Raw genomic sequence first — 15,875 nt, 5'->3', positions numbered from 1 at the left:
TGACACGTGTCAGGGCCCCCCCCCCCCATAAGCGTTTGAAATGAACAAATGATGCCTGGCTGGCTGGATAAGTAGACGGTGAACGGGTGTAAGAGAAACCAGTTGGGTGGGCAGGGAAGGGAGGTGCTTGGTGCTGGGCAGATCAGTTCTGTTGGCTCCCCATTGCTTTCCAATTGTGGCCTCTCACAGTTCTTGGAGAAGTTTGGGAGGACAGTCTCCGTTTTCCCATCAGCCATGGTTTGAAAGGTTACAGCTGACGTTTAGCTGACAGAGCCAGGACTTCCCACATGAATCCAAAGAAATGAGTCCAAGCTCTTGCATTCCACACAGGCTAGAGGAACAATGCGGACTTCCCCACCCTTTGTCTCAGACCCAGACATCCTCACGTTGGAGAACAATGAAGTCTCCTCTCCCCCCTTCTCATTCTCCCCAGACTTCCGAACTTTTCTTCTCTCCCACTCCTCCTCGCCTCTACTTCCATCTGGTGACTCAGCTAGCTGCTAAGGGTAGGAGGGCAAGACCCTCCACACAGCCAGCTCCTTGGGCTGATGGGTCTAGAGAGAAATAGCCGCAGAGGCAGGGAAGAGTGGAGAGGGCAAACCACAGCCCAGGAAAGGGCTGGGGTGCTCATGCCCATGGAACACAAGGCTAAGGAAAGCTTCTGCTGCTGGTAAGTCTGAAAAGTTCTGACGTTCTCTTAAGCTGGACAAGCTGCTAACCTGCACTGAGCTGGACTTCCTTCATCTGCACGGTGTACATAATCCTTTATCCACTTCCCTGAAAGCATGATTTCAACCATGATGCCAGGGAGCAAAACTGCAAGTTGTCCTATAAAATCGAAGTTCTATCATTATTTGGATTCAGGTGAGAGATGATTTTGATGCTCTAATTCAGCAGCTGTAGAAGGAAAAGAAGTTGCAATGTAGTTTGAACATGGAGAGGAGTGAACTCGTACAAAGGTGTGGTGGGGGTTGAAACGTTTGGGTTGGGAACAAAAACACAGTTTGTGGCAGTATGGTGTCCAAAGAAGCACAATCTCAGAACCAGACAGAAATGAATGTGAATTCCAGCTCTGCCATTTATTATCTGTATATTCTTGGGCAAGTGTCCTCTTGAGTGAGTTTCTTATTTGTAAAGCAAGAATAACAGAACCTACCTCATTTAGATGATGTAAGGTCAGATAACACAGCCTGTTGAGCAGCTGGCCCATAACAGGCTCTCAGTAAACTGTAGGTATTAGAAATATTGCTCAGACACCATCTGTTCCAAGAAAAGAGGGAATTAGTAGACAGGCAGGGGACACTTTGGGTTATACCTACCCTTCCAGGCAGAGGACAGGGGTGGGACAATAGAAGCAAACCCTCCTTCACAACTTCTGGAGGATCCTCAGCTGGGATCTCCCGAGAGGGCCTCATTCCATAACATGGTGTATTGAATGGGGCCGCCAGTGGAAACAACACCACAACCCAGAGGGTGAGATTGGCAGAGGAGGAAGGATGAGGACATAGGGAGGTTTCACTAGAGAAAGGCAAAGAAAGAGGAAGGAAGGAAAGGTTGAGAAGGGGAGCTTGTGGACGGGAGAGCTGCCTTCAAATCAATACCTCAGGAGCCACTGAGTGGAAGATGAAAATCACTTATTTTGTGATGCTCCAAGAATGGAAATTCAGAGAGTTTGTGAAGATTACAGAGGCCTAGAGTTTCCCTGAATGTTATGATGAACCTTCTCATGGAGCTGGTTGGGATTGGGCCAGGCTGTCTTGTGGGGAGGACGGTTGTCTTGACACCACATTAGCGTGCCCTGTAAGCACCTGTTGAGGACTTGGAGACAGGACTCCACACTTCAGGTGAGAGACTGAGATAAATGACCTCTGATGTCCTTCTCAGTAATCCTGAGGAGCATCCCTTGGATGAGTAGGACTGCCCCAGACAGGCAGCCTAGTTTAGAAGAGGCAGCAGCACATTTGAGACCTGTCACTACTGCTTTCCCCTTGGAAGGACTGGAAGTGCTCAGAAACAGCAACACCTCCACAGCGCCCCACGGGCACCTCACACCTCAGCTGGCTAGCTCTGGGAAAGAAAGCACTATGACTCATAAATGTGGGGTTGGGGAAACGTGGCTGCCTCAGGAATGTTGTGACAAGATTTCCCAATCTCTCCTCATTTGCTGCCAAATCTCTCCTGAAACAATGGACCCAAGAGCCAATGAGATTAGCTACAAAGTAACTACAAAGTTATTGGGTAGGGGCATCTGGGTGGCTCAGTGGGTTAAGCGTCTGTCTTCTGCTCAGGTTGAGATCTCCAGGTCTTGGAATCGAGCCCCATGTTGGGGTCCTTCCTTGTCAGGGAGTCTGCTTCTCTCTCTCTCTCTCTCTCTCTCTCTCTCTCTCTCTCTCCCTCCCCCTCCCTCCCTCTGCCTTGTTCTCCCCCTCTTTCAAATAAATAAATAAATAAGCAAACAAATAAATAAAATCTTTAAAAAAAAGTTATTGGGTATTTTATTGGCTTTTCCCCTGAGTATAAAACCTCTGGAAAAGAAGTCAACTACTCCTAGGGAGAGACCAGATGTGAGGGGAGGGAGTCAGTAATGGGTTGCAATTCCCGACAGGGAGACCATGACTAGAAGATCATAGGTAGGAGATACCGAAATGAAACCATGATACACACTTTTCTGGTGAGGTTGCAGTTACTTTCAAAACCTGATGGAGTACAAAAAGCTAAGCAACATCATGGATGTCATAGCAAACCTCTCCTAATAAATGGAGTAAGGCCCCACCCAAAGGAACACACAACAGAGAAACTATTATCTTTCTAGAAAAGTGAAAAGATCATACATTCCATTCCCTAGGCATCCCAGACCCAAACCACACCCAAACTACACCCAGTTTATCATTCTTAGTTTCCTTCCACTCTTGCTCATCCAAGACTCTTCAGTAAGACACTAAACTGTGTCATGGAGGAGTGTAGATGTCCCTATCACCAGACCTGGGTTCAAGTCCCTCCTCCACTGAGTCCTAGCAGTGTGTCCTTACACCTCAGCTTCCTCATCAGGTAAATAGGGACAAGAGTAATTATTTTGTAGACATGCTGGGAGGATTATAGGGAATTTATTTATAAAGGGCCTGGTACAAGGTTGGTGATCAATAAATGGCAGTTCACATTAATAACAGAAACTATGGAAATGGAAAAGAAAAGACAATTAGAAGCAAAAACAGAAATTTTACTCCAAATACTTTTTCTAAAACTTAATTTGAGGGATCAACTTATTTAAAAAGATTTTATTATACATATTTTAATAATAATAAACAAGAAAATATAGAGGGTGTACCTATCCCCTGGCTCTTTTGAATCTAATACTTTGCAATGTCTTTTTTTTTTTTTTACATTTTTAGAGAAATAAAACATTACAGTTAGAATCATATACCCCTTACCCATTCTATTGTCTGCACTCCTGCTCCACAGGCCCTGGGCTGACTTCCCATTCTTTTTATGGTTTCTTGGGGCCTCCTTCCTCCATCCTGAGCTAACAGTCACCACAGCCCACTTCTCTGTCTGCATTTTCTGCATTCTGGCTGAAGGATCACCTGCTTCCTCTAGTGCTCTGAGCTGTCTCTGAGGAGAGGGGAAACCCCAAATGGTCTTCCAGCATTGTCCATGTCTCAGTGGTGCTCCTCACAGAGGCCAAAGTTGACCATGGTCAGGCAAAAAGAGGAGTGAGGGGTTTTCCCAACTTGGCCAAGGCAGCTTCACAGACGATACAACCATGGAACCCCCACCAGGTCACTTACAGGCAACATTGCCTCTTTTCTACAAAAAAACAAACAAACCAGAAGTTGCTGCCCAGGGCCTGGCCATGCAGAATTCAAAGTCAGGCTGCTTCATCACAGCAAAGCAGACAGCAAGAAACACTTCCACTCCAATGTGGGAGGAACTGGTGGTTAATGGCATGGGCTCTAGGGTTTTAGGTGTGGGATCACTGTTGTGCCCTACATAAAGTAGCTAGTTTTTGCTTTTCGGAAAACCAGAACTTTCTAAAAAATATTTCTATAACTAAGAGAAAGAAAGAAAAATAGAACATCAGAGGACCCTAAGTTGAGACTCTGACCTCTTGACCCCTTTGATCCTCTTCTGTCTCTGTTAATTTGTATGTATATGTGGTGTCAGGAGGCCTGGATTCCAGGCCTGGCCTCTCCACTTACAAGCATGTGACCATAAGCAAGTCCTTCTCTTGTCCTCCCAAGGCCTCTGTTTCCACATCTGTAAAATAGGGGTAACATCTTCTCTGCCTACGCCCCAGGGCTGCTGTAGGGCTTTCAGCAGATGATGAGTGTAGAAATGCTAAAGCACTATCTGCATCTAGATAGTCTCCATATTCCTGCAATATTCCTGCATATTCCTCCTGTATTCCTATGCATACATCCTGCATAGGTCAGGATGACAAGGGTTCGGGGGCAGCTCCCCTCACTCACACACAGCTCCTCAGGCCTGGTCTTCAGCAATCCCCAACAGCTTTGTGCAGGAACCTATAATGAACTCAAAGCATCCTGAGATGGCTGATAATAACAGCTGAGATGAATTTTCCTTAGTGTATGCCAAACACCATGCTGGGTATTTTATATTCTTTATCTTGAATCATTAAAATAATTATAGATGGTAAGTATTTTTTTTATTAATCAAATACAGTTTTGTTTGGTGTTTTGTTTTTATAAATCACACCCTTCAATATAAAACTGATGAGTTGGTATTGGTCTTACACCTAGGGAAGTCAGATCCATCAGCACCAGATTAGAAAACAGAGCACAAGAATAGATCAAGTACGAAGTTCAGTTGGGGAAAAGCATGTTCATAATAATAAGTGGGAAGTCATCCTTTTCACAGACATTGGAGAAATGAAGACATTATTACCCCCATTTTATAATTAATGAAATTGAGGAGTGAAGTAACTTGTTCAAAATCATACAGCCTGTGAGTGATGTAAAGCCAGGATGTGAGCTGAAGTTTCACTAGATCCAAAGTCTGTCTTCCTTCAGCTGCACTAGATCGCATGCCTCCAGAATCCTGTCTGCTTACAGACTAAGCAGATTGTATCCCTATTCCCTATTGCCACAGGGTGGTAAAAGTTTGGGATCATGCATAAAAGCAAAAGTAACAGTTCATCATTACTCAGTCTTCCTTGAAACTGGGTATTTGGAGGTTGGGTTAGAGTAAGTAAGGATAGAGGTTCATGGCTGGGGTCGGTGATGAGAATTGGACTAGCAAAGAAGAACTGAAATGGTCACCATGAATAATCCTGGGAATGTATATTGATATCTAGAACATTCCGGACAACTCACTGTTAATTAACCCAATAAACTCTACTGAGCCCCTAATATATGCTGGTGCTCGGACAACAGTATTTAGATATGGTTCCTGTCTCTCATACACATTTGACAAGTCTGAGTTCATAGAATACTTTGGTTAAATACTTGAAAATTGGGGATCCCTGGGTGGCTCAGCAGTTTAGTGCCTGCCTTCGGCCCAGGATGTGATCCTGGAGTCCTGGGATCGAGTCCCACGTCGGGCTCCCTGCATGGAGCCTGCCTCTCCATCTGCCTGTGTCTCTGTCTCTCTCTCTGTGTGTCTCTCAATAAATAAATAAAATCTTAAAAAAAAAATAAATACTTGAAAATTAAAATTAAAAAAAGTACAAAGAGTTAGAGCTAACATGTGATGTTTTGCAGACCTAGGCAGGAAAGGGAGGAAGGAAGAAGGGAGAATCAGAATAGAGCCTGTGTTTAGTTTGTAAACTTATCATAAGGGCGTCTGGCTGGCTCAGTCAGTAGAGCATGTGACTCTTAATCTTGGGGTTGTGAGTTCAAGCCCCACATTGGGCATAGAGCTTACTTAAACAATTAAGGATCTCCCAACTAATTCCCAAAAGAATTTATTAAAAAAATCAAAACAAATAAACTCATCATAGTGTTTGTGTGCCTGTTGAGGAAAGCCTGGCAGACCAAAGAAATTAAGAATGGGGAGGGGGGGGCACTCCATCTTCCACAGAGGACATTGAAAATGGGCTCCCTTTATCTCCATCCTCCAAACACTTACCATGGATGAAAAAGGCCAAGGTTTGGAGACCTCAGGGCACTAGACTGATTAGCTAAGCAGTCAGACACCACTGTATACATTCCCCAGCTCTGAAAACCCTTCCCCATCAGCTTACCTCCTGCTGTCCTGGGATGCATTGAAATGTCAAACAGGTAGCTCTGCCATTTACAGAGGACAGTGGCTACTTAGTAGCTGGAAAAGCAAAAAAAGATGGGATAGGTACTTAAAAGATAAAAATGCAACCTAACATTTTTACAGTGTCTTAAAGTTCATAAAACTTTGGTATCTACTGTCTCATCTATTTTAGACATGATTGTCAGAATGCCTTATAAAACAGAGAGATGTTATCCATCTCCATTTTACAGATGGGCGGACAGAAGCCCAGAAATGTTAGTGTTGCTGTTCTGGTATGTTAACAGGATTTAGGAAAGCACAGAGAAGGAGCACTCCCCTGAGTGCAATAGACAGGGCCTATCAGGGAAGGCTTCCTGGAGGCCATCCAAGAGCTCAGTAGAAAAACACAATTATGCACTAAATAAATGAGGGGAAGACTCCTGGTATATGATTTTGCAAAGGCTTGAAACTGTGACAAAGACTGGAGACACTGGCAGGAGCAAGATGAAGATGATGATGGTTGTGGTGGGGACCACGACAGTGGCTAACACCCATCCATGCTTACTAAGTGCAGATACTGTTAGAACAGATACTGTTCTAAGCCATTTATCCACATCAATTCCCACACCAACCTTGTGAGCAGGTACTTTTCTCATCCCCATTTCACAGATGAGGAAATTAAGGCACAGAGCAGTCCCTCGCTCAAGGCCATATATGATCATGTTTGCTAACTTACAAAGTGTGAATTCTATACCAAGAGCCAAGAGCACTTCCCACTCTGCTCTCAGCAGAGATGGACACAGATTTGTGATTTAGCAATCCTTCTCTGACCTAGGATGGACCGGGTGTGGGAGCGGAGAAAAGAAACTGGATCCGACTAGGCTTTTGGTTCAAGCAGCTGAACAGAGACAGTGGGAATAGAGAGCAGAGGAGCATTCCCACAATGCCCAGTGCTTGTGGGTTAGAAATTGCCCTCACATGACTCTGCTTTCTCTGCCTGTAAATGCAGAATGATGTATTTCCACCTACCCGCCTCAGAAATTGCTTGAAAATTAATGGGGTAGGAGCCTCGCTGGCTTTTAAACAACACCCTTGTACTACGGCTGGTGTTCATTAAATGCTGAACATATAAAATGTGCTTTGAACGGAGGAGCTGGGAATAATTATAGCTTGCTAATTATTGTTAATTTTACCACAGCTTTGAAACCCTGGACTTTCTCAATGATTTAAAAAAGAGATTGCAACCCCTCCATCCCATTAAAGTAGCCACACAGAGGCAGACAAGCAATTTCCCACAGGCTCCATTCTTTCCTTATTTGCAGTGGTTCAGCTACTTCTATGGGACACGGAAAAAGAAAAGCAGTGATTTAGTCTTTTAGAACCCGGTCATACCTTATAATCCTGGCTGTTCTTTTTAAGAACTAGTTCCTTTTGGTCTCCCTACACTGAAGACAGGTATAAATATTACGTGTTTCTGTGTGTGTGTGTGTTTGTGTGTGTGTGTGCGTGTAGAGGAAAAACAGGTGTTTACAGAACATCTGACACACCGGGCACCGGGGCACCTGGGTTTTACTCATGGTGAGTAACAAACACTGCTCCCTTTCTTCGGATTGTGCCCCACCGTCTTTCTGTAAACACTGATTCAAAGTTTCACAATGGCCAGGCCGAAGAGAAAAGCCCATGGAGGGGATCCTTGGGTGGCTCAGCGGCTCAGCGGTTTAGCACCTGCCTTTGGCCCAGGGCGCGATCCTGGAGACCTGGGATCAAATCCGGCGTCGGGCCCCCGGCATGAGGCCTGCTTTTCCCTCTGCCTGTGTCTCTGCCTCTCTCTCTCTCTCTGTCTATTGTGAATAGATAAGTAAATAAAAACAATATTAAAAAGAAAGAAAGAAAGAAAGAAAGAAAGAAAGAAAGAAAGAAAGGCCCCTCGGAGGAAGAAGGGGAGGATGTTGATGGGCTGGGTGACCTTAAGTGTCAGCCTCAACTGCTTCGCCATAAAATGGGTCTGAAAGGCGGTCCATACCTGTCAGGACTGGGGTGAGGATGAGATCCTGCTCGCCAACTGTGAACTAGGACTCCTTGCTGCTAGCCGAGCTGGGGGTAGGGCAGGGTAAGGGTAAGGGTGAGAGGCTGAGAAAGGGAATAAGAAAGGGAGGGGAGGGAGGGGTCAAAAGCCTGACGATCTCCCGCGCCTTCTATTTCAATGAAATTCTCCAGGATTCCAGTGGAGGAGGGGAGAGCAGCCAGGCCGGCCAGGGTCTGCGGGCTGGCGGCCGCTCCTCCCCAGGTGCGGCCGGGCGGGCCGGGGGCGGGGCCCCCCGCAGCCCCCCCGCAGCCCCCCCGCAGGTGAGTATCGGTTTTCTTCTCCCGGGCTTTCGGTCTGGAGGAGGCGGGAGCTGCCTCCGCTGCCCCGATCGTATCGCGGGGCGGGGGCTGCGCCTTCCGTGGGACGGTGACGGGGCGGGGAGGGGGGGGGGATGTGTCACCCAAATACCAGAGGGCCAGTCCGCCCAACCAGCCGGGCAGGTCCCGCGGAGTATAAGAGCGCAGGGGAGCGGCGGGCGGCACACTCCCGAGCCTGTCCCAGCGCCGAGCCGCAGCGCCCCCCCGCGCCCCGCCCGCGCCCCGCCCGCGCTCCGCGTCCCCGCCATGGCCCGGGGTCGGGGCCTCGCGCTGCCCTCGCCGCCGCCGCCGCCGCCGCCGCCGCTGCCGCTGCTGCTGCTGCTGCTGCCGCTGCTCCTGGCGGCGGCGACCCGCCCCGCGGCCGCGCAGGGCAACTGCACGTGCGCCACCAACAAGATGACGCTGTGCCGCGCCGACGGCCCCGGCGGCCGCTGCCGGTGCCACCTGCTGGGCTCGGACGCCCCGGTGGACTGCTCCACGCTGACCTCCAAGTGCCTGCTGCTCAAGGCGCGCGCGAGAGCCAAGGGCGGCCGCGCGCTCGTGCGGCCCGGCGAGCACGCGCTGCTGGACAACGACGGGCTGTACGACCCCGACTGCGACCGCGACGGCCGCTTCAAGGCGCGCCAGTGCAACCAGACGTCGGAGTGCTGGTGCGTGAACTCGGTGGGCGTGCGCCGCACCGACAAGGGCGACCTGAGCCTGCGCTGCGACGAGCTGGTGCGCACCCACCACATCCTCCTGGACCTGCGCCACCGCCCGGCCGCGCGCGCCTTCAACCGCTCCGACCTGGACGCCGAGCTGCGCCGGCTCTTCCGCGAGCGCTACCTGCTGCGCCCCCGGTTCGTGGCGGCCGTGCACTACGAGCGGCCGACCATCCAGATCGAGCTGCGCCAGAACGCGACCGACAAGGCCCCCGGCGACGTGGACATCGCGGACGCCGCCTACTACTTCGAGAGGGACGTCAAGGGCGAGTCGCTGTTCCCGGGCCGCGGCGGCCTCGACCTGCGCGTGCGCGGCGAGCCCCTGCAGGTGGAGCGCACGCTCATCTACTACCTGGACGAGAAGCCCCCCCAGTTCTCCATGAAGCGCCTCACGGCCGGCCTCGTCGCCGTCATCGTGGTGGTCGTCGTGGCCCTCGTCGCGGGCGTGGCGGTCCTGGTGGTCACCAATCGGAGGAAGGCGGGGAAGTACCGCAAGGTGGAGGTCAAAGAACTGGGGGAGCTGAGAACGGAGCCGAGCTTGTAGGGCCCGGGGGGAGGGGCAGGTGGAGGCGCGCGGGGGGGGGGGGGGAGGGTTTCAGCCGCGGGGGACCCCAGCCCCCCCTCCCCGAGGGGACCCCGCCCCCGCCCGCGGGCGCGGACTCTCGGCCCAAAGGACGCGTGGCTCTTCCCAAATTCCCGCCGCGCCCCACCCCCACCCCCACCCCCACCCCCACCCAGCTTAATCCATCCTGGGCTCAGGTCACCTGTCTTTCCCACCTGGGGCTTCAGGGGAAGCGTTTCTAGAATAACTTCCCTTTCGGTCCCCGACCAGAAACCCGACTGGAAGAGTTCAGGCAAGTTCGGCGCAGGCTTAGGTGTAAGAATCACGTGTCTGTGTGACAATCCAGCATCGTCTGCCATAGACGACGTCGATGTCGAAAGCTTCCAGGCGCTTCTATCAGGGAGGAGGAGGAGGAGGAGGGGGCGGGGGTGGGGTGGGAACAGCGCTTGCACTGTCTTGGCTTAAGTTATTTTTGATTAGCTCCGCTCCTAGCGTGCATGGCCTTGCTGGTGAGAAGGGACTTCGCCAGCCGAGCCCGTGCAGCCTATGCCCATTTGCTGTCGTTTGGGTCACCAACCACGGATGCTTGGTCACCGGGAAAGAAGCCTGTTTCAGCTGCCTCAACACATTTGGGATGTCTCTGTTGGAGGGTGGACTCTCCCCTTACAACAAACTCAGCGTCTGTTCTTCAGCCTGCCCTTATTATTAAAGCAGATGTTAGTAATGTTTCTTTTGTAAAATGTTTGTACATATTTTGTCTTTGATAATGCTGCTGTGATTTTTTTTTTAAAAAAAACAACAACACGAGTTTAATAAAATACGGAAAAGGCACAGACCAAAAGATGGAGTTTGTGAAAACGCGCTCCGGATTCGTATCACTTGCGTATCCTCTCATTTCACACCACTTGGGGATCTTATTTCAAATTATAACACTTAATTTTTTTTTCTCCCCTTTCAGGAACAGGCATTTCATTTTGCCACTCTGGTGTTTCCTGAGATGCGTTAACAGGCTGGCATAAATACTGGTCTTTCTGAATTAACATGGCTTGGAAACCTCCCTCAGAGTGCAGAAGGGTGGGTCCGAGGCAGGAGGCTAGAACTAGCTGCCTGTTGTAGGGAAACGGGACCAGCTTTAGGTTCTCTAAAGAGTCTCCAGTGGAGAACGGAGAACACTACCTTTGTTTCAGGAGCTGTATCTCCTCTGAATCCCAGCCCTACTTGGAAGTAGTGGTATTATTCCCATTTAGCCCCTGGCGGTGTACTTCCTATCAAAATCTCTTGGCTCCCAGACAGGTTAAAGGACTTGGCCATATAGTTACAGCTAGTCTGCAGTGGGCCCTCCCTCTGGTTTGGGAGGGGCGGGGGGTGGATGGCACACACACAGGTTGTTTTCCTAAAATTTCAGTGGTCATATGCTTTAAAAACTTTTACTTCCTGTTAGCTGTCAAAACTGGCGACCTATCGCTTCTCAGCCTTTTGGCTAAGATCAAGCGTAAAACTGGCAGCCTCTCTCCTTCATGCTTCTTTCCTCGTTGTCACTCCTTTGTGTTATGTGGAGTATGTTAGAAGGTCACTGTTTGGTGGCCTACAGGTAAACAAGTTTCAGCAGTTACCAGGAAATTGGTGCAACAGTGGGTGTGCACAAAGGAGGGAGTGGCTGGTACACCTGACAGTAAGTAGCTAAATCCAGGACTTGAGTTTCTTCCCCTGAAATCCATCGCTTGTTCCTCCTCCCACTGCCACTCTGTGGTTTATGCCTACCTCTCAAAGGCTGAAACACCAGTTAAGAATTGGGGAGGAGGCTTTCGGCTTCAGCCTTCCCAGCTTGGGGCGGATCCCTAAGTCTGTAAGCACTCCTGCTAGGGTGACACTCCCTTCACCCCACGCCCAAAGTTGTCTCTGGGTCAGTTCTCTCCTCTCTTAAGGAGGGGAGAGGGGGAATGTAGGCTGGCTTCTCCGAAATACAAGTGCCTGAGGCTAGAATGGGAGCTGTAATAGTGTGAGACTCTACTCTCCTTCAGCTCCCCTGAGTCACTGAAGTGCCTTAGCTATAGGGACCTTGGCCATCACTTCTAACCCAGCCTCTCATTTCACGGAAGGAACAGGTGAGGGATTTCTCGAGACCAGTGTTGCTGTGGCACAGCTGGAAGGAGACAGCCTCCTGTCCCCTAGTCTGGTATTCTTCTCACGACACCAGGCTGCCTTTGTTTTGAGTCACTTCAAAAAACTGTCACTTGACTGCCTACAAAATAAACAGAGTAAGGATTGAGTGGGCAGCTGAGCAATGGGGAGAGCCCTGAAAAAGCCTGTTTCTTCGTAGAGTATCATTTGTGGATAATTTCTAAATTCCAGCAGTAATTCAGGACTAAGTCTTGGCACTTTATTACGCTTAATACTTCCCAAAAGCACTTTTTACACCTATCATCTTTGAGACATTGGCTTACTGGAAACAACCCAAGTGATGACAAATCTGAGTTCAAATCCTGCTCCACAAAGCAAGTAAGTCCCTTACCTCTGTGCAGTTTCCCCATTTGCTGAACGGAACTTACAGGTTTCTTTCGTCAATGCAAAGCTTAAATGAAGTAACTGATCAAAGTGCCAGGAAGGATCTGGGCACTTAGAGTTCAGGGTATCTGAAATTTCCTCCTCTCTTACAGATCTTATCCATTTTGCCAGTCAGAAAACTGAGGTCCAAAGGGATTGGGTTACTCAGGATCACACAACCTCCATGTGCCAAAGCCAGAGTTTAGAACCTTTGACTTCCTAGCCCAGGTCACTATCCCATGCACCAAGCAGGTTGAAATACTTTTCTTAATCACTTTTCACCCCTCACACTTGTGTTTTGTTTTGTTTGTTCAATGTATGTTTTTATTTTATTTTTTAAATTTCATTTAAATTCAATTAATTACCATATAATGTATTATTGGTTTCAGAGGTAGAGGTCAGTGATTCAGCAGTCATATATAAGACCCAGTGCTCATCGTATCCTGTGCCCTCCTTTATGCCCATCACCCAGTTACCCCACTCCCCCATCCCTCTCCCCTCCAGAACTCTGTTTGTTCCCTATGATTAAGAATTTCTTATGGTTTATCTCACTCTCTGTACGTCCTGTTTTATTTTTTCCTCTGTTTGGTTTCTTCAATTCTACATAAGAGTGAGATCCTATGATAATTACCTTTCTCTGATTGACTTATTCGCTTAGCATAATGTCTTCTACTTCCATCCATCATTGCCAATGGCAAGATTTCATTTTTTTGATGGCTGTGTAGTAGTCCATGATATATATATAAAATATATACATATTTATATATATTTATATATATCACATATATATACACACATATACATATATGTGTACATATATACATATACATATATACAATTGCGTTTTGAAACTCAGCTTGCATCTACTGAGGGCAGGATTATCCAGACCTAGTCTCTCTCCAGGGGTTAAGCCTCTACCTCCAGGATTTCCCCTAGAACACTTGTTCACTCACTGCTTTGTGCACAGGCCTGGGACTGCCCTTGGAAGGAATGTGAGGAGCAGGTGTGGCTCACCAAGCAGGTCATAGCTTGTCTTCTGGGCCCTATGGAAGGCTCATCTGATTTCCTTGTTTCGGTCATGGGGGCTTTCTCCAGTCTTGCTGTTTCCTTAAATGGAGCAATTAAAAAAAAAATCACATCATTTTTTTCCCTGCTCACGTATTTTTGGCTTCAGTATTTTCCTAATAGAATCACAGAATGTCAGAGCTGGAAAAAAGGATCATCGAGTATGTGACTCCATTTTGCTGATGAAGAAATGGAGGCCCAGAGAGGAGAATAGATTTACCCAAGTCAGGCAGATTGGCAGCATTACCCTAGAGCACCAATACCCTGATTTCTATCTTGTCTAACGTTTGTTCCACTTGTCTCCCTAGTTAGTCTCCTGGTTATTTTTATTTTTTCCTTGATCATTTCTATTTTTAAATTGTGTTGTTCTTTAGCTTTTTAATATTGCTTAAATAGGAGAGATACTTTGATTACATGTAAAATGTATGGACTTTGAAGTTAGCTGGTCTTTCAGACTCTTGTTTTCTTATTGGTAAAATAAGTAGAGTCTTATCTAATATGCTTGATTTCAAAGATTACATAGGAGAGGGATGCCTACCTGGCTCAGTCGCTGGAACATGTGACTCTTGATCTTGAGGTCATATATTTAAGCCCCAGGGTGGGGGTAGGGCTTACTTAAAAAAAAAGATTAGCTAGAAGATATGAAAATACTGAGTATTTAATAAATCATCACTCTTGTTAGAATGAAAGCAAAATCCCCAAGAATCTGGGGAAAAAATAACATAATGGTTAAACTCTCTCCAGCAATGTGACTAGCATTCTTAAGAATGGGATATCTCTGTCCCTTCCCTAGGGAATTAGGGTAACCTTGGAAGCCACCTATTTACAAAGGCAGGGGCATGGCCCACCTGGTTTGTATAAGATGGCTGCCCACACCCAGTAGGATACCTACATTATAGTATGAGAAATAAATGTCTTTGTTTTGAAATTACATTATTATTAGGTTTGTGTAATAGTCTTTTATTTTATTGTGGCATACTCTTTTTCTTTTACTAGTTTGAGTGTCTATAGTATTATTCCTGTAACTGATGAAAAAATTAAGACCCTAAAGGTTAAATTACTTGCCTATGGCCACAGATCTAATATGTGGCACATCTGGGACTAGAACCCAGGCAAATTGGCCTTCAAATGCATGCTCACAACCAATGTGCTGTGCTGTCTCCTATAATTTATAAATTTGCAAATTGTATATTAGTTTCAACTATATTAGTTTCTACTAATTTATTATGTGTTGACTCACATCCATTATCTTACAATTTCTCTAGGTCAGAAGTCCAACACAAATCTCTTCGACAGAGGCAGGATAGTATGCTGGTTAAGAGTATGGATTTGGGGGCCATCCTCTATGTAGTGGATAGAGTAATGACCCCTAAGATACCCACTCCTACTAATCTCCAGAATTTGTGAATAGGTTACATTATATGGCTAAAAGGACTTCGCAAATGTGATTAAGGTTAAGAGACCTAGAGATGGGATGATCTTAATGGGCATTCTGTGGGTAGAGTCAGCCTAATCATGAGTCCTCATCAGTGTAAAACCTTGCCCCACTATAGCCAGAAAGAGATGAGATGGTGGAAACACACAAGGGTGCCTTGTGAGGAGGACTTGGCTGGCCATCGCTGGCTGCAAAGATGAAGGGCAGAACTATGATCTAAGGAAACTGCTACAAACCTGAACAGCCTTTAGTGTACAGCCAGTAAGAAAGCAGAGACACAGGCAGAGGGAGAAGCAGGCTCCATGCCTGATCACACCCTGAGCCAAAAGGCAGACGCTCTACAGCTGAGCCACCCACGCATCCCTCCACATTGCTTTTCATTAACAAAACCTTCATGGAGTTCTAAGTGGTTTTCTTTCTCTTCCTTTTGCTTCCAAATATTATTTTGAGTGGTGAGTGAGAGGTGGAAGCATATGAAATTTACCTCTTTAAATGGTTAACTACAGTTGTAGTTATCCTCAAGTTGGAAAACCTGTGTCTTCAAGGGACTCAAGGATAGGTCACTCATTCATTCCTTCAAATATTTTTAATCTTATTTTAAGTCAGGTATTATGCTAATTTGGGGAATATTTCATGAATTGAACAGATATGTTTTATCTGGTGTTCATTCGTCACTTTTTCCCTGCTTACCTGCATCCCCACAACCTTCTCACTGGGGGAAACACCTCCATTATGTGAGTCTTGGTGGGATGCCAGATGCTCCTGCTCCCTGGTTGGTGGGAAATGGCATGTGATCTGGCTCAGCCACTGAACTTTCCTGCCTTGGACACTGATAGGGGACATGAAGGCATACATCAGGCCACTTGGTAAATTACAGCAATGTCAGTTTCACAGGTGCCACACGTATCCAGTGGCAGCAGCAGCAGTGGGGCATCTCAATCAGACTATCCCATTATTTGACCTTTGC

General features: G+C 47.4%; 1 protein-coding gene across 1 annotated transcript; it reads left to right on the top strand.

The window, feature by feature from the left end:
• Window positions 1-8,807: 8,807 nt before the first annotated feature.
• TACSTD2 (tumor associated calcium signal transducer 2) lies at window positions 8,808-10,697 on the top strand. The gene has a single exon (XM_055306575.1). It carries the CDS (start codon window positions 8,848-8,850, stop codon window positions 9,844-9,846), a length of 999 nt encoding a protein of 332 aa, XP_055162550.1. The 5' UTR covers window positions 8,808-8,847; the 3' UTR covers window positions 9,847-10,697.
• The last annotated feature ends 5,178 nt before the right edge of the window (window positions 10,698-15,875 follow it).

The sequence above is a fragment of the Nyctereutes procyonoides genome, unplaced genomic scaffold (genome assembly GCF_905146905.1).
Source record: "Nyctereutes procyonoides isolate TBG_1078 unplaced genomic scaffold, NYPRO_anot_genome, whole genome shotgun sequence".
In the NCBI taxonomy this organism is placed as follows: Eukaryota; Metazoa; Chordata; class Mammalia; order Carnivora; family Canidae; genus Nyctereutes; species Nyctereutes procyonoides.
The sequence above is the reverse complement of the archived record's forward strand: the minus strand, read 5'-3'. Positions and strand labels throughout refer to the sequence as shown.

Coding starts and splice junctions, on each gene's coding strand:
- TACSTD2 (XM_055306575.1), top strand. CDS start 8,848: ATGGCCCGGGGTCGGGGCCTCGCGCTGCCCTCGCCGCCGCCGCCGCCG.